Genomic DNA, 19,331 nt, shown 5'->3' with positions numbered 1-19,331 from the left:
GTGGCTCAGTCGGTTAAGTGGCCGACTTCGGCTCAGGTCACGATCTCGCGGTCCGTGAGTTTGAGCCCCGCGTCGGGCTCTGTGCTGACAGCTCGGAGCCTGGAGCCTGTTTCCGATTCTGTGTCTCCCTCTCTCTCTGCCCCTCCCCTGTTCATGCTCTGTCTCTCTCTGTCTCAAAAATAAATAAACGTTAAAAAAAAAAAAAAAAAAAGAAAAGAGCCCAAATGTCCATTGATGGATGAATGGATAAAGAAGATGTGGTATATACATATACAATGGAGTATTACTCGGCAATCAAAAAGAATGAAATCATGCCATTTGCAGCTACATGGATGGAACTAGAGGGTATTATGCTAAGCGAAATTAGAGAAAGACAAATATCATATGACTTCACTCATATGAGGACTTTAAGATACAAAACAGATGAACATAGGGGAAGGGAAGCAAAAATAATATAAAAACAGGGAGGGGGATAAAACATAAGAGACTCTTAAATATGGAGAACAAACAGAGGGTTACTGGAGGGATTGTGGGAGGGGGGATGGGCTAAATGGGTAAGGGGCATTAAGGAATCTACTCCTGAAATCATTGTTGCACCATATGCTAACTAACTTGGATATAAATTAAAAAATAAATTATTAATAATAAAAAAATAAAAGGCATCAAAATCAGAAAGGAAAATGTAAAAACTGTTTCTTTTTTTTCTGTATATCTTTTAACATTTATTCATTTTTGAGAGACAGAGATAGAGCATGAGTAGGGGAGAGGCAGAGAGACAGGGACACACAGACTCTGAAGCAGGCTTCAGGCTCTGAGCTGTGAGCACAGAGCCCGATGCAGGGCTCAAACTCATGAACCGTGAGGTCATGACCTCAGCTGAAGTTGGATGCTTAACCAACTGAGCCATCCTGACACCCCAAAGTAAAACTGTTTCTATTTGCATGTGACATGATATATACAGAATACCCTAAACACTCCATCAAAAAAAAAAAAAAACTTTTGAAACTAATAAATACAGCAAAGTTACAAACTAAATACACAAAAATTTATTGCACTTCTGTACACTAATAGTGAACGGTCAGGAAGAGAAATTGAGAAAACAATTTCATTTACAGTTGCATCAAAAAGAATAAAATACCTAATAATAAATTTAACCAATAAATGAACAACATATACATTGAACACTGTAACACTGGTGAACGAAACTGAAGAAGACACAAAATAAATGGGAAGATATTCTGTGTTCATGGAAAAGTTAATATTGTTAAAATGTCCATATTACTCAAAGTAATTTATAGATTCATTGCAATTCTTACTAGAATTCCAATGTATTTTTCACAGAAATGGAGGGAAAATCATAAAATATGTACACAACACAAAATACCATGAATAGTCCAGGCAATCCTGAGAAAGAAGAGCAAAGCTGGAGGAATCCCACTTTCTGATTTCAAACTACAGAACTCTATTAATGAAAACAGTGTGGTAATGGCATAAATATTCACATAGACGAATGGAACAGAATACAGATCCCAGAAATAAGCTCCTGCAAATGTGGCTAATTAATATTTGACTGGGAGCCAGGAACACTCAATGAGAAAACGAGTCTCTTCAAAAAATAGTTTTGGGAAAACTGGATAACCACCTGCAGAAGAATGAAATTGGACCCCTATCTTACCCTTCACAAAAAATAATTCACAGAAAAATGCTTTAACAGAAGACCCAAAACTGCAAACTCCCAGAAGAAAACTCCTTCAGATAAACAATGCTGGGAAAAAGCTCTTTATCATTGGTCTTAAAACTATTTTCTGGATAACAAAGGACAAGCAACAAAAGCAAAATCAGCAAGTGGGACTGCATCAATTTAAAAAGTTTGTGCACAGCATAGGAAACAATTAACAAAATGAAAAGGCAACCTATGGAATGGCAGAAAATATTTGCATACCATGTGTGAGTTAAGAGGTTAATATCCAAAATGTATAAATGATTCATATAACTCAATAGTGAAAAAGCAGATGATCTGATTAGAAAATGAGCAGAGGACCTGAATAGACATTTTCCCAGAGATATCCAGATGGCCAACAGGTACATGAAAAGATGCTCAATATCACTAATCATCAGGTAAATGCAAATCAAAACCACAATAATATATTACTTCATACCTGTTAGAATTGTTATTCTCAAAATGGCAAGGGATGACAATTTTGGTATGGATGTGTAGAAAAAGGAATCCTTGTGCACCATTGGTGGGGATATAAACTGATGCAACTACTGTGGAAAACTGGAGGGTTTTCAGGAAATTAAATATAGAACTACCATACGATCCACCATTCACACTTCAAGGAAATGAGAACAGGATCTTGAAGTGATTTCTGCACTCCCATGTTTAATTCAGCTTTAGTCACAATATCCAAGATATAGAGACAACCTAAGTGTCCTTCAACAGATAAATACTTAAAGAAGATGTGCTGTACACACATACATGCACGGGAATATCATGCAGCCAATGGAAGGAAGGAAATCTTGCCATTTGCCTCTACATTGATGGATCTTGAGGGCATTTTGCTACGAAGATAAGCAAAGAAAGACATACACTGTGTGGTATCACTTATATGTGGAATCTCAAAAACCTGAATTCCCAGAAACAGACATTAAAACGGTGATTACCAGAAGCTGAGTGGATGGGCAATTGGGGAGTTTTTGGTCAGAGTAGAAACTACAGTCAGAATATAAATATGTTCTGGGACCTAATGCACAGCATTGTGATTATAGTTAACAATACAGTATTATATACTTGAAAATTGCTAAGAGACTATATAGATCTTAAATGTTCTCACCAGAATAAAATGATAACCATGTGATTTAATGGAGATTTTAGCTAATGCAGTGGTGGCAATCAGATTGATATATAGAAGTATATCAAATCAACACGTTGTACCTTTATTTTTATTTTTATAATTTTTTTTAAGTTTATTTTGAGAGAGAGAACCAGCATGGGAGGGAGAGAGAGGAACAGAGTATCTGCACTTGATCTTAGCCAAAAGGCCGAGAAGTGATGAGGAACTGAGTATCTGAAGTGGGCTCTGCGCTGAGAAGACAGAGTCCCACGCGGGGCTCAAACTCACGAACTGCAAGATCATGACCTGAGCCAAAGTCAGACACTTAACCAACTGAACCCCCCCGGCACCCCAACACATTGTACACTTTAAACTTACAAAATGTTATCAATTATATCTCAATAAAAAACTGCTTTGAAAATGCACTTTTATGCAAAATATGCTTTCAGATAAAGGTAAAGAAAACTAATTATAATCATGATTGTAAAATTAGTCCACAAAGCTTGCAAAGATCTGTGGAAAAGACCTTACTAACTTGCTGACTCTTCTAGTTGATGACCAATATAAAAGTAAGGGTAAACCAACAAAATGTATTATTCCTTAAAAAGCACAGAAGTTAACTTCAGTTAAAAACAAATATTCTATACTTTTATTCCTTTCCTTCTCTTTATGATACTGATTCACAAGTTACATCTCATGTTGTGTGCCCATTAACATTTTTATAGTTAAATGTTTTTTTTTGTATTTGATTTTTGAACTTCTGAGTTTAAAATTTAAAGAGATTTACACATCATCTTTATAAGACAACAGTATTCTGTATTTCTCTATGTATTTGCCTTCTCCAGTGAGTTTTATATTTTCATATGCTTTCATGTTGCAGTGTGGTTTATTTCAACTTAAAGGACTCTCTTTGGCATTTTTTTGTAATGCAGGTTTAATGGTGTGAACTCCTTCAGCATTGTTTATCTGAGAACATCTTTATTTCCCCTTGAATTCTAAAGAATAGTTTTGCCAGATATAATACCTTTGGTTGGCAGTTTTTTCTTTCAGCACTTTCCGTATCTCACCCTATTTCTTTTATTTATTTTTTATTTTTTTTAATGTTTATTTATTTTTGAAGGAGAGAGAGAGACATAGTGCAAGCGGGTAGGGGCAGAGAGAGAGGGAGACACAGAATCCGAAGCAGGCTCTGGGCTCCAAGCTGTCAGCACAGAGCCTGACGCGGGGCTCGAACTCACAAACTGCAAGATCATGACCTGAGCTGAAGTCGGATGCTCAACTGACTGAGCCACCCAGGCGCCCCTCACCCTATTTCTTTATGCCTGCAAGGTCTTAGAGTTTTATGGGGTCCCCTTGTACATGATGAATCACTTTTCTCCTTCTGCTTTAAAACTGTCCCTTTGTCTTTGACTTTGGCAATTTGATTATAATGTGTCTTAGTGTGGATTTCTTTGGGTTCCATCTTGGAAGTATGTTGAGCTTCTTCAGTCTGGATGTCCATTAACGTCCCCAAGTTTGGGAAGTTTTTGGCCATATTTTCTTTAAATAAACTTTTTACCCCTTTTTTCCTCTTCCTTCTCCTTCATGCATGTATTGGTTTTCTTGACCCGATCCCATGAGTCCCTTAGGCTTTTTCTTTTGCGTTTTGTTCCTCTGACTAGATAATATCAAATGATCTAGCTTCGAGTTTACCAATTCTTTCTTCCACTTGATCAGGTCTGTTTTTGAACCACCCTAAGTGAATTTTTCAGGTCTGTAATTGTATTCATCAACTCCAGAATTTGTTTGCCTTTTTTTTTTTTTGATAGTAGTCTTTTTAATGCAGTGTTTTCTTGAGCTTATAGAGCATCTTTATGATAGGTATTTTGAATTATTTTTCAAGTAATAAATATTACTGTTTCTTTAGGATCAGTTTCTGGAGATTTATTTTGCTCTTTTGTTTGATCCACATTTCTATTCATGTGTCTTCTAACTTTATGAGACATTTTTGAAGAATCAAGCACATATCACAGTCTTTATAGACTGACTTCATACAGAAGAAGGCCCTCAGCAATCAGCCTAATTATAGATCCCATTGTCTCTGAGTCTGTTTTGGAAGAAGTGACAGATTCTCTGGATCTGTGTGGGCAAATTTTCAATTGCAGAGGCTTGCCAGTTTTTTTCAAGAGCTTGTAATCTTTTGTTCCCTCTGGTGTTTGTCTGTAGTACTGCAAGTTCTCTGTGTATAGCAGCAAGCCACCTACTGTCTCTTCTAATCAGCCACTAAGTATCCAAAGTATTCCAGCTCCCAGTTATCACCCCAAGTCAGGTGAGGCACATGCCAACTAGTCTTTTCAGGCAGCCTTCTGAAAAACTAGAACACTAGACACTCCTTCCACTTCTTCCCTCACGAGGGAGAAGACTCATTCTGTACCTTTTCCTAGTTGTGCCAAGCTGTGCCAGCTCCCCAAACCACCTCCCGCTTCTCTTTTCTTTCGACTCCCTGGCACGCAAACCATGCCACCTTCTGTCAGGAGTCCAAATGAGGTGAACAGAAACCAATCCCTTGAGAGCCCTCTGAATAGCGAGAATGGTGAACACCCTTCCATTCTCATTCCTCCCTATAGGAGCAATTGCTAGCTGGGGCATTCTCTCCTGGTGCTAAGCTGTGCCTGCTTGTGGGAGGGACTGACATGGGTAAAGTGAAGTAGCTCCTTTTATCCATTTCAATGTGTCTGGTTTTGGCATTGTGCTTTCCTGGTGTACTGCAACTTCTTAACTGGATTTGGGGAATTTCATAAAGATATTTTGATCTGTACATCATTGTTAAATCATTGGGAGACAAAGGCTGGGACCTATTCTGCTATCTTGCTGACAGCTAATAATTACTTTATTAGATATTTTTCATTGTGTATGTTAACACTTTTGCATGCCTGGATTTTGTTGTTTTCCTTTAAAAGTATATTGATTTTTGTATTGGCAGGCAGTTAATTTATTGAAGAACCTGTTTTATCATCTAAAGCTTGTGTTTAAGCTTTTTTTTAAATCCCAACATAGTTTACAGTATCTTTTTCTCTAGAGCTAATTTAGCCCTACTAATAAGATATGACCTGTCTGTTGTGTTTACTGAGTGCCTTGGGTGTTCAGTGTTTTGTCACAGCTTGAGCGTTTCCCACTTGTGAGTCCTGGAAATGTATTTGACCTACAGCTCTTTGATAATTGTTCTTTGCCTAATTTTGGATGCTTTAATCCTAAGAATACACTGCCTAATAGTAACTTAAGGGAGACCCCATTGGGTTCGTGGAACTTTTTCTTTGTGTGACTTCCTCCTCTCTGGTCCTCTTCCCCACCAATTCCAGCCACCTCAGCCTCTCCAAATTGTGACCTCTGTCTTCTCAACTTAGCATAGTCACTCTGTTTTGCTTGGAAGCCTGCTCCTGATCTGGAAAATAAAATGTCTCCAAAAGAAACTTCAGAACAATTATAGGCCTAACTTTTTTCAGAGAGTTACTGTCTGTTGTTCATTATCTGAATATGTTTTATATATTTTGTTGAATTTTCTGTATTATTCCCCACTGTGGGAAGGCACATTTATCTGTGTATATCATTATATTTTACCAGTTCTATAATGTTTAATCACTGTATTATATTATTATCATGATGGCTTCAACTATCAGGAATAAAATAGGAAAAAAATCAAAGTGACTCTTGGAAGTGAACTGCTCCGAAGGTGGTAAAAGATGCAGGGATATAATGGGGTGTAACCTGCCTACTACATATGAGCAGCATTCAGAGTATCAGGGATATCAGTGTGTGAGTTTTTCAGAAGAAATTATGAATTCTGTTTAGTTAATTGAACTGAAAGAAGCAGTGTGGTTAGGCTAGTTTCTGTTATACCAGACGATACTGAATGTCTGTAGATTTTCTTTTTTAGAACTTTAGGTTTTGGAGAAGTCAGGTTATGAGTCACCCTTTACAGGGCTTTTCCTGTCCCTACTCTATGTCCTTATGTTTTCTTTTATCAGTTGATATATCTGTTTTCCCAATTCACCTTGACTTTCTTGAGGACAGAGATAGTCTTGTTTATATTTATCTCAGCTGTAGTTCCTACAGCATTTGAATGATGAAATGAATGAATGCTGCCTCTTTTCTTTACCCATAAATTCCTTGGGTCTTCACTTTACCAGCCCATCATCATTTGGCTCCACAAACTTGTCAGAGGGAAATAAAACAGGGAAATGATCCAACCTTGAACACTTGGCCAAAGTTGAAAGGAAATTCAGGCTATGGTCAAAAGATTGCTTTTGAACCAGGTTGGGAAAAAAGCCTGTAGTGTATTAGTTTCTTGTTGATTTTTAAAAATGTGTTTATTTGGGGGCACCTAGGTGGCTTAGTTGGTTAATTGTTCGACATCAGCTCAGGTCATTATCTCATGGTTCATGAGTTGGAGCCCTGTGACAGGCTGTCAGCTCAGAGCCTGGATCCTGCTTTGGATTCTGTGTCTCCCTCTCTCTCTGCCCCTCCCCTGCTTGTGCTCTCTCTGTGTCTCAAAAAATGAATAAACATTACAAAAATTTTTTTAATTCATTTATTTTTAGGATTTAGCCTTTAAAACATTCAATTATTTTTCTTGCTTACAAATTCAGATATTTCTTTGACTTTGTTAACATGTATAAAATATTATTTGCAAGTAAATGAAATAAGAACTATTTGTTTAAGTCTTCTCTAAATAGTCATGTGAAATGATTACATTAAGAAATTTCTCATATTGCAGTGTTTTAATCCCAGTGTATATTTTTCCAATCCTTTTTCTGGTCAACATAGATGAGGACTTCCATTTTTGTTCCTTTTGTGTTAGAAAGCACATTGCATGCTTTCTCTGTGTGAGGCACTGGGTTGGGAACTCTGGACAATTAAAATAAAAGAATAGTGGGGGCGCCTGGGTGGCTCAGTCAGTTAAGCATCCAACTCTTGATTTTGGCTCAGGTCATGATCTCATGGTTCATGAGATTGAGACCCACATTGGGCTCTGCGTTGACAGTGCAGAGCCTGCTTGGGATTCTGTCTGTTCCTCTCCCCTGCCCTCTGTCCCTTCTTCCCTCTCTCTTCCCCCCCCCCAACAATAAATAAATAAAAGTTAAAAAAAAAAACTTTCGGGGAACCTGGGTGGCTGAGTCGGTTAAGCATCCAACTTCAGCTCAGGTCATGATCTTGCGGTCCATGGGGTCTAGCTCCGCACTGGGCTCTGCACTGACAGCTCAGAGCCTGGAGCCTGCTTCAGATTTTGTGTCTCCCACTTTCTCTTCCCCTCACCTGCTCACCCTCTGTCTCTCTCTCTCTCTCTCTCTCTCTCTCTCTCTCTCTCAAAAAACAAACGTTAAAAAAAATTTTTTTTTTTAAATTTTCTTGGGTGGCTCGGTCAGTTAAATGACCAACTCGATTTTGGCTCAGGTTATGATCTCACATTTGGTGGGATTGAGCCTTGCTATCAGCACAGAGCCTGCTTGGGATCCTCTCTCTCCCTCTTTCTGCCCCTCCCCTGCTCACACACATGCTGTCTCTCTCAAAATAAATAAACTTTAAAAAAACCAAACTTTCTCTTAAAAAAAAAATAGTGTCCAGTCTCTTCTTTTTGTTTTTTAAAGTTTTTATTGTTATTTAGTATTCCAGTATAATATTTTAAATTTATTTTATTTTATATTAGAGAGACAGAGTATGAGCAGGGAAGAGGAATGGGGGGGCAGAGAAGGGGGGGAGAGAGAGAGAGAAAGAGAGAGAGAGAGAGAGAGAGAGAGAGAGAGAGAGAGAAAGATTCTTAAGCAGGCTGCATGCTCAGTGTGGAGCCCAATGTGGGGCTTGATCCCATGACCCTGAGATCATGACCTGAGCTGAAATCAGGTGTCAGACACTCAACTGACTGAGTCACCCAGGCACCCTATTACTTATTATTCCCGTATAATTAATGTACAGTGTTATATTACTTTCATGTGTACAGTATAGTGATTCAACAATTCTATGTATTATTCATTGCTCATCATGATAAATGTACTCTTAATCCTCTTTACCTATTTTATCCGTCCCCCCAGTTCTGGCAACCACCAGTTCTCTATATTTAAGAGTCTATTTTGTTGTTGTTGTTGTTGTTGTTGTTGTTGTTTGTCTTTTTCCTGTGTTCACTGGTTTTATTTCTTAAATTCCACATATGAGTGAGATCATATGGTATTTGTCTTTCTCTGACTGACTTATTTCACTTAGCATTATGCCCTCTATACCCTCTAGATTCATTCACATTGTTGCAAATGGCAAGATTTTATTCTTTTGTATTGCTGAGGAATATTCCCTTGTCTATATATACCACATCTTCCTTATCCATTCATCTATTGATGAACACTTGGGTTGCTTCCAAATTTTGGCTGTTGCAAGTAATGCTTCAATAAACACAGGGGTACATCTATTGTTTTGAATTAATTTTTCATATTCTTTGAGTAAATACTCAATAGTGAAATTACTGGATTGTAGGGTAATGTTATTTTTAACTTTTTGAGGAACTCCATGCTATTTTCCACAGTGACTGCACCAGTTTGCATCCCCAACAGTACACAAGGGTTTCTTATTCTCCACACATTGTTTATTTTGTGTTTTTGAATTGAACCATTCTGACAAGTGTGAGGTGATACCTCATTGTGCTTTTGACTTATATTTCCCTAATGATAAGTGATGTTGAGCTTCTTTTCATGTGACTGTTGGTTATCTTTATGTCATTTCTTCTTTCTAGAAATGTTCATGTCTTCTGCCCATTTTTTATTAGATTATTTCTTTTTTTTTGGTGTTGAGCTGTAGAAGTTCTTTGTATATTTTGGACACTAACCCCTTAGCAGATGCATCATTTGCAAATATTTTCTCCCATTGAGTAGATTGTCTTTTTGTTTTTGTTGATTGTTTCCATTGCTGTGCAGAAGCTTTTTATTTTGGTATAGTACCAGTAGTTGTTTTTGTTTGTTTAATTTTTTTGTTTGCTTGTTTGTTTTTATTTGCCTTGCCTTAGGAGACATACCTAGAAAAATGTCTCTATAGCTAATGTCAGAGAAATTATTGCTTGTGTTCTCTTCTAGGATTTTTATGGTATCATGCCTCACATTTAGGTCTTTAACCTATTTTGAGTTTATTTTTTATGTGTAGTGTAAGTGCGTTACTTTCATTCTTTTGCATGCAACTGTCTAGTTTTCCCAACACCATTTTTTGAAGAGACTGTCTTTCTTCGATTGCATATTCTTGCCTCTTTAGTTGTAAATTAATTGACCATATAATCATGGGTTTATTTCTGGGCTCTCTGTTCTGTTGATCGCTGTGTCTCTTTTTGTACCAGGACCATGCTGTTTTGAATACTACAGCTTTGTAGTTTATCTTGAAATCTGAGATTGTGATACCTCCAATTTTGTTCTTCTTTTTCAAGATTGATTTGGCTATTTTGGGTGTTTCGTAGTTCCACACAGATTTTAGAACCATTTGTTCAAATTCTGTGAAAAATACTGTTGGTATTTTGATAGGGATTGCATTAAATCTGTAGTTAATTTTGGATAGTATGGATGTTTTAACAATATTTGTTCTCCCCATTCATGAACATGGAATATCTTTCCATTTGTTTCATCTTCAGTTTCTTTTACCTGTGTTTTATAGTTTGAAGAGTACAGGTTTTTCATCTCCTTGGTTAAGTTTATTCCTAGGTATTCTATTATTTTTGGTGCAATGGTAAATGAAATTGTTTTCTTAATTTCTTTTTCTGCTACTTTATTATGAGTGTATGCAACAGGTTTCTGTATATTGTATGAGAATGTACTGTATGAGAATATTGTATTAGTATATTCTGTATGAGAATGCAACAGGTTTCTGTATATTGATTTTATATCTTTCAACCTTACTGAATTCATTTGTCAGCTCTAGTTTTTGTGTGTGTGTATGTGTGTGTGGAATCTTCAGAGTTTTCTATATATTGTATATTGTTATCTGCAAATAATGAAAGTTTTACTTCATTACCAGTTTGGATTCCTTTTATCTCTTTTATTTGTGTGATTGCTGTGGCTAGGATTTCTAGTACTACATTTAATAAAAGTGGGGAGAGTGGAATCCTTGTCTTGCTCCTAATCTTAGGGGAAAAGCTCTCAGTTTTTTACTATTGAGTATGATGGTAGCTGTGGTTTTTGTATATGGCCTTTATTATGTTGAGATATGTTCCCTCTAAGCATACTTTCTTGAGTGCTTTATCATGAATTGATGTTATACTTTGTCACATGCTTTTTTTGCATCTATTGAAATGATCATATGGTTTTTATCCTGTCTCTTGTCGATGTGATGTATCACATTGATTGATTTGTGAATATTGAACCATCCTTGCATACCAGGAATAATTCCCACTTGATTGTGATGAATGATATTTTTAATGTATTGTTGGATTCAATTTGGTAATATTTTGTTGAGGATTTTTGCATCTATGTTCATCATAGATAATGGCCTGTAGTTCTCTTTTTTTTGTAGTGTTTTTATCTGGTTTTGGTATCATGGTAATGCTGGCCTCATAGAATATATTTGGAAGCTTTGCTTTTCTATTTTTTGGAATATTTTGAGAAGAACAGGCATTAACTCTTCTTTAAATGTTTAGTAGAATTCACCAGTGAAGCCATCTGCTCTTGGACTTTGGTTGGTTGGGAGTTTTTGATTGCCTATTTAATATTTAATTTCATTGCTGGTAATTGGTCTGTTCAAATTTCTGGTTCTTCCTGATGAAGTTTTGGGAGGTTATATGTTTTCTAGGAATCTATCCATTTCTCCTAGGTTGTCTAATTTGTTGGCACATAATTTTTTTTAAGTTTATTTATTTATTTTGAGAGAGACACAGAGAGAGAAAGAGAGAGAGCACACAAGTAGGGGAGGGACAGAGTGAGAGGAAGAGAGAGAATCCCAACCAGGCTCCACACTGTCAATGTAGAGCCTGACACAGGGCTTGAACTCAAGAACCATGAGATCATGACCTGAGTGAGAGTGAGACGTTTAGCTAACTGAGCCACTCAGGTGCCTCCATTGGCACATAATTTTTCATAATCTTCTCCTATAATCCTTTGTATATATGTGGTGTCAGTCATTGTTTCTCCTCATTCATTTCTGAATGTGTTTGAGTCGTCTCTTTCCCTCTCTCTTTCTCCCTCTCTCTCTCACCTTCTCTCTTTTCTCTCAATAAATCTGGCTAAAGGTTTATCAGTTTTATTGATCTTCTCAAAGAACCAGCTTCTGGTTTTATTGATCTGTTGTTTTTTTAGTTTCTATTTTGTATATATCTACTCTAATCTTTATTACTTCCTTCCTTTTTCTGAACAACCAGTCTCTTAATGTTCTTACCTATTATGTTGAACCATATGACAGTGCTGATATTTGACAGTTTTTGGTTTATAAAAACGACGAAGTCATTTGAGTCCCCCTAATAGTTAAAGAGCAAGATAGATTCTGGGAATACAAAAGTAACATAAATTATGATATGGTTCAGTTACCAAATCATGTAGCAGTTTGAAAGAATAGAATCATTCTCTTGGATGAAGAAGTTAGGAAAAATCTTTATAGAATAGATATTCAGTTTCAAACTCTAGCTAGAGGGGCTTCTCCTGTACATTCAGGTTTTTTCTTGCTACTGATAATTGAATTAACTTGGTAAGCCCATTAGGTTTTTGTCTTCCTGTAGAATTTTGTTATGTACATGTTTTAACATCAGTATCAATTTTTGATTCCTTTGGTCTCACACTTATTCTTCCAATTCATTTTTTTTTTTTGGTTAAAAAAAATAACAAAATTTATCATCCCAACCATTTTAAGTATACAGCTAAGTAGTGTTAAGTATATTTACACTGTTGTTAAAGAGATCTTTATAACTTTTTCATCTTGCAAAACTAAAATTCATTACCCATTAAATACCTCTGTTCCACCCTCCCTGCAGCCCCCGGTTACATCATTCTATTTTCTGTCTCTATGAAATAGACTCTGTTAGATGCCTCATATAAGTAAGGTCATAATACAGTATTTGTCTTTTTGGCTCATTTCACTTAGTGTAATGTCCTCAAGGTTCAACCATATTGTGGCATGCAATATGATATCCTTTCCTTTTTAGTTTTTTTTCTGAGTTACTTAAATTTTTTTGACATACAAGAAGTTGTACATAACTAATGCCTACAACTTGAGGAGTTGGAGAGAAGTATATATATACCAGTATATATATACCAGTGAACCATCATTAGTGTATGCCATAAGCCAGTCCATCACCTTTAGAAGTTTTCTCTAACCCTCTAATTTGTTATTATTATAGGTTGCTTTAGTGAGAAAACACTTAATATTAGATCTACCTTCTTAGCAAATGTCTAAGTATACAATACAGTTTTGTTAACTGTAGGCACTATGCTGTTCAGTGGATCTCTAAGACTTACTTACTTTGTGTAACTAAATATTTGCGCCCTTTGATTAATATCTCCCCATTTCCTCCTCCCCCAGCCCCTGGAAAGCACCATTCCACTCTCTGCCTTTATGAGTTTGACTCTTTTATATTCATAATGTAAGTGGTATAATACAGTACTTGTTCTTCTGTGTTTGGCTTAGTTCGCTTAGCATAATGCCCTCTAGGTTCATCTGTGTTGCCAGAAATGGCAGGATTTCCTTCCCTTTTTGATGCTGAATAGTATTCCTGTGGGTGGGGAGTACACACATACCACATTTTATTTATTTGTGGGTGTTTTTTTTTTAAGATGTTTAAAAGTAATCTCTATACCCAGTGTGGGGCTCAAACTCATAACCCAGAGATCAAGAGTCACACGTTCCACCAACTGAGCCAGCCAGGTGCCCCCACATTTTATGTATTTGTTGATTGAGAGGCATTTAGGTTGCTTCCCATGCCTTGGCTACTCTGAATAATGCTTCAGTGAAGGTGGGAATATAGATATCTGAGATCCTGATTTCATTTCCTTTGGATATATACCCAAAGTGGGATTCCTGAATCATTTGGCAGTTCTATTATTTGTTTTTTTGAGGATCTTCCATTCTGTTTTCCATAGTGGCTGTATGAATTTACATTCTGACCAAAAATGTACCAGGGATCCCTTTTCTCCACATCCTCACCTCCACATGTTATCTTCTTTTTTTTTTTTTTTTGTTACCAAAGCCATCCTACCAGGTGTGAGTTGATATTTCATTGCAGTTTTAGTTTGCATTTCCCTGATGATTATTGATGTTGAGCACATTTTTCATGTATAGTTGGCCATTAATGTATCTTCTTTTGAGAAATGTCTCTTCACTTCCTTTGTCCATTTTTTTTTAAATTTTTTTTCAACGTTTATTTATTTTTGGGACAGAGAGAGACAGAGCATGAACGGGGGAGGGGCAGAGAGAGAGGGAGACACAGAATCGGAAACAGGCTCCAGGCTCTGAGCCATCAGCCCAGAGCCTGACACGGGGCTCAAACTCCCGGACCGCGAGATCGTGACCTGGCTGAAGTCGGACGCTTAACTGACTGCGCCACCCAGGCGCCCCCCTTTGTCCATTTTTTAATCAGGTTATTTGGGGTTTTTTTTTTTTTTTTTTGGCTATTATAAGCGTTCTCTATGTTTTGAATATTAGCCCTTTATTAAATACATGGTTTGCAAGTATTTTCTCCCATACGATAGGTTGTCTTTTCATTTTGTTGATTGTTTCTTTCACTGTAGTGAAGCTTTGTAGTTTCACATAATCCTGCTTGTCTCTTGGCTTTTTGTTGCCTATGCTTTTGGTATCATCCCTGTCATTTTAGAGCTGGATATTATTCTTTGTATGTATATACCACATTATCTTTATCCACCCACCTGTTAATGGACATACCAGTTGCTTCAAACATTTTAGCTGTTGTGAATAATGCTGCTGTTAACATGAATGTGCAAAAATCTCTTCATGACTCTGCTTTCAGTTCTTTGGGATATAGAGCCAGAAGTGGAATTGCTGGATCATACGATAGTTCTATTTTTAACTTTTTAAGGAACCTCTTCCTGTAGAACTTTTCGCAAATTTCATTACTATTGCTCCCACTAAACTGTACCTGAAAATATTTATTTCTGGATTAATGCAAATTTATTTTTTTTGCATATCTAGGGCCCTTGCAGAATCTCCACCATCTATAAACAACCTGAAGAGTGAAGTTGGTGATAAAGGGAAGAATAAAGATGAAGGGGAAGTTTGTAACCATGAAAAAAAGGCTGCAGGTATTTGTCTCGATCCTCATCCAGAAGAGAAAAAGAAGAAACGTTCTGGATTCAGAGACAGAAAAGTATGGAACACAATCTTATAAATTAATCAGAACTGTAGTTAATTACAAGTTAGAATAATGCAGTTGAGTCTCTTATCATTTATTTCAGATGGTTCATATTCTCTTTGCAGAGATTCACCTTTTTTGCTATTTTCTGTCATGTTCTAAGGCAAGTGTAATCTTGAAATGTGAAGTTAATGGCGGGTAGTGAAAAGATCCAAGATTGGTAATCAGGATTTGCATATATTTTCCGTTTCAATTTAACTACCTAGGTTGGTTCATACTTTCCAGATCTTTCAGATGCTAAATGTTCTAGTATATGTTGAGTCTTTGGAACAACTGATTGATGATGCCCAGTTGGAAAGGCGAGATAACATCCTTTTGGAAATATACAAATATTTCCAAAAATTCAACTAATTTTGATGATAGCATAAACTTTACATGACTTCAACATTTTATATCTTTAACACAACCTGCTGTTACAGAGCTCTACCTCGGAAAAATTTCAGTTCCGGTATAGTAATACCTTTGATATTGAGCATTTGAATTCAGCAGACATGAGTGATGAAAAGTCAAAAGGATGAATTTCATTTTGCACGATAACATTGAAATTCAGGGAATTGCCTTCACTTGCCAAAATGTAGCTAATAAATACAGCAAGATAATTTGAGTTATTTGTGTGTTGCATGTGTGTGGTATGTATTTGCAAGGAAAGTTCCTTTGAGAGATTTGTATCTTCTGTGTGTTTGTTTGGATGAAGTTATTAAATATGCCTTTTCATTTCTCTGGGTTGCCTGGGTGGGCTCAGTTAGCCAAGTATCTGATTCTTGATTTCAGCTCAGGTCATGATCTCACATTTGTGGAATCAAGCCCCACATCCAGCCCCACTGTGCTGACTGTGGAACCTGGTTCAGATTCTCTCTCTTCCTCCCCTTCTGCCTCTGTCCTGCTTGTGCTCGCTTACTAAATACATACATACATACATAAATAAATAAATCTTTTCATTTCTCAAATCCATTTTTCTTCTTTTAAAAATTTTAAAAAATGTTTTATTTATTCTTGAGAGAAAGAGAGAGCATGAGCTGGGCAGGGGCAGGGAGAGAGGGAGACACAGAATCTGAATCAGGCTCCAGGCTCCAAGCTGTCAGCACAGAGCCCCAAGCGAGGCTCAAACTCATGAATCATGAGATCATGATTAAGTCGACACTTATCCAACTGAGCCACCCAGGCGCCCCTCAAATCCATTACTGGTTGAGGTGAATTTGAACAAAAATTATGTATTATAAGTTAAGTGTCAACTGTTGGTATTTCCACAATGATACGTTTATTTAATCTTTTGCCCTGAGTGAATTAGAAGAAAGTTCAGACTCACCTTGTGCCAGCAGTTTCATTTATAAAGTCAAATTTTCCATTTTACAAAATAGAGCAAAACTTATCCAAATGAGCATTTATTTTTGAACTTTCCATTTTCTTCTCCTGCTTTCTGCTCAGCAATGACCATATGTCATACTTCCCAGATAAAAATGAAAGCTTGATAATTGTAATTTACTTAACTTGTAGCTCCCAAGGCTATAAAACCTTTCTAATCTGTTTCTGAAATAATTCTTTCAGTAAAGTTTTAGTGGAAGAGCTCTGTTTTCCCTATTCAGGGATAACCATTCCACATGTTATCCTGTTTCCCTAACAACCTATTTCAATACTTATTTTTTCCTCTGCCTGTTTTCTCAGCTGCTCTTTGTCTTGTCATTTTTTACATAGTCTACATGGACATGTTAAAGATTTTTCCATTTTTAATAAAATAATAAATGGCATTTTTGAGCATGTTTTGTTTTGGTTTTTTGGTTGGGTGTTTTGTTTTTTTTGTTTGTTTTTGTTTTTTTGTTTTTGCCATTCACATTCTTTCCCTGCAATACCAAACTGCTCCATTTTCCATAGGCTCTCTTTGACATCCTCCCTTTTCACTTAAATTTTTTGGCTTTGATCTTTTACATTCTCCTGATTTTTATGTAATACTTAAAATATTCAGAGAGAAAGCAATAGAGACTACTATAATGAACATACATGTACCCATCCCTCATTTTGTCAAGTTTTAACATTTGATTATATTTGCTTCATTTTTTTTCCCTTTTTTATTAAGAAACAAAATGAATATAAAAAATACATTGCTGGAGCATCTTGGTGGCTCAGCTAAGTGTCCGACTCTTGATTTTGGTTCAGGTCATGATCTCATGGTTTGTTGATTTGAGCTCCACGTTGGGCTCTGCACTGACGGTGTGGAGCCTTCTTGGGATTCTCCGTCTCCCTTTCTCTCTGTGCCTCCCTTGCTTACACGCGCTCTCTCAAAAATACATAAACTTAAAAAAAAATACATTGCTGTATTGTCCTTAGTTCATGATTTATTAATGCCATGCATGGCCTGGTGGTTTTGTGTGATTGATTGATTGATTGATTTTTAAATAATATACTCACTTTTTAATTTACATCCAAGTTAGTATATAGTACAACAATGATTTCAGGAGTAGATTCCTTAATGCTCCTTACCCATTTAGCCCACCCCCCCCCTCCCACAACCCCTCCAGTAACCCTCTGTCTCCATATTTAAGAGTCTCTTATGTTTTGTCCACCTCCTGTTTTTATAAATTTTTTTAATGTTTATTTATTTTTGAGAGAGAAAGACTGAGTATGAGTAGGGGAGGGGCAGAGAGAGGGGGAGACACAGAATCTCAAGCAGGCTCCAGGCTCTGATCTGTCAGCACAGAGCCTGATGTGGAGCTCAAACTCACAAGAACTGTGAGATCATGACCTGAGCTGAAGCCGGACACTCAAGCAACTGAACCACCCACGTGTCCCCCCGCTCCCTGATTTTATATTATTTTTGCTTCTCTTCCCTTATGTTCATCTGTTTTGTATCTTAAAGTCCTCATAGGAGTGAAGTCATATGATTTTTGTCTTTCTCTAATTTCGCTTAGCATAATACCTTCTAGTTCCATTCACATAGTTGCAAATGACAAGATTTCGTTCTTTTTGATTACTGAGTAATACTTCATTGTGTATATATATATATATATATATATATATATATATATATACCACATCTTCTTTATCCATTCATCCATCGATGGACATTTGGGGTCTTTCCATACTTTGACTATTGTCAATAGCACTGCTATAAACATTGGGGTGCATGTGCCCCTTTGAAACAGTATACCTGTATCCCTGGGATAAATACCTAGTAGTGCAATTGCTGGGTCATAGGGTAGTTCTATGTTTAATTCTTTGAGGAATCTCCATACTGTTTTCCAGAGTGGGTGCACCAGTTTACAGTCCCACCAGCAGTGCAAAAGAGATCGTCTTTCTCCACATCCTCGCCAACATCTGTTGTTGCCTGAGTTGTTAATGTTAGACATTCTGACAGGTGTGAGGTAGTATCTTGTTGTGGTTTTGATTTATATTGTGATGTGGAGCATTTTTCCATGTGTCGATTGGCCATCTGGATGTCTTCTTTGGAGAAGTGTCTTCATGTCTTTTGCCCATTTCTTCACTGGATTATTTGGTTTTTTGGGTGTTGAGTTTGATAAGTTTTCTATAGATTCTATCTGATATGTCATTTGCAAATATCTTCTCCCATTCCATCGGCTGCCTTTTAGTTTTGCTGATTGTTTCCTTTACTGTGCAGAAGATTTTTATTTTGATGAGGTCCCAATAGTTCATTTTTGTGTTTTATTTTTAATTAAAAAAAATTCTCAGGTGCAAAGAGCTGTCACTCAGTTTATGCTATACCATTGTTGTACATGCTCCTCTGTTTAATATTTATGTTCTTTTATCTAGTTCCATTTGATTTATTTTTGATTTTTAAATTTTTAATTTTATTGTTCCCTCTGGAACTTTAAGTCCTGAATTCAGAAAAATTTGCATACTGCTTCACTGTTGCTTCACTGTAATTTATTTTCTTTTGGAACTCTTCTTACATGTATCTTGAATGTTCACAACCTATACTGTATATCTTGTAGCTGTTCTGTTATACATTTTTTATTTTATTAGAGAGAGAAAGAGCACAAGCAGGGGAGAGGGGAAGCTGGAGAGAGAGAAAGAGAGAATCCTAAGCATGCTTCAGACTCAGTGCGAAGCTTGATCCCACAACCCTGGTATCATGACCTGAGTCGAAATCAAGAATTGGTTGCTCAACTGACTGAGCCACCCAGGCATACATACCT

The 19,331-nt window shown here is 36.6% G+C and overlaps 1 protein-coding gene across 5 annotated transcripts in view; it reads left to right on the top strand.

Annotated features, from left to right (window-relative positions):
• Positions 1 to 19,331, top strand: part of MICU1 (mitochondrial calcium uptake 1) — a 238,347-nt gene that overhangs the window by 53,419 nt on the left and 165,597 nt on the right. For all 5 annotated transcript variants that reach the window (XM_027062244.2, XM_027062242.2, XM_053207388.1 and 2 more), the window contains one exon: positions 14,964 to 15,138. In XM_027062244.2, coding sequence (XP_026918045.1) covers positions 14,964 to 15,138 — 175 coding nt within the window. The remainder of the gene's footprint in view (positions 1 to 14,963; positions 15,139 to 19,331) is intronic.

Source organism: Acinonyx jubatus, chromosome D2, assembly GCF_027475565.1.
Source record: "Acinonyx jubatus isolate Ajub_Pintada_27869175 chromosome D2, VMU_Ajub_asm_v1.0, whole genome shotgun sequence".
Lineage (NCBI taxonomy): Eukaryota > Metazoa > Chordata > Mammalia > Carnivora > Felidae > Acinonyx > Acinonyx jubatus.
Note: the sequence above shows the minus strand (reverse complement) of the source record. Positions and strands in the feature narration are given on the sequence as shown.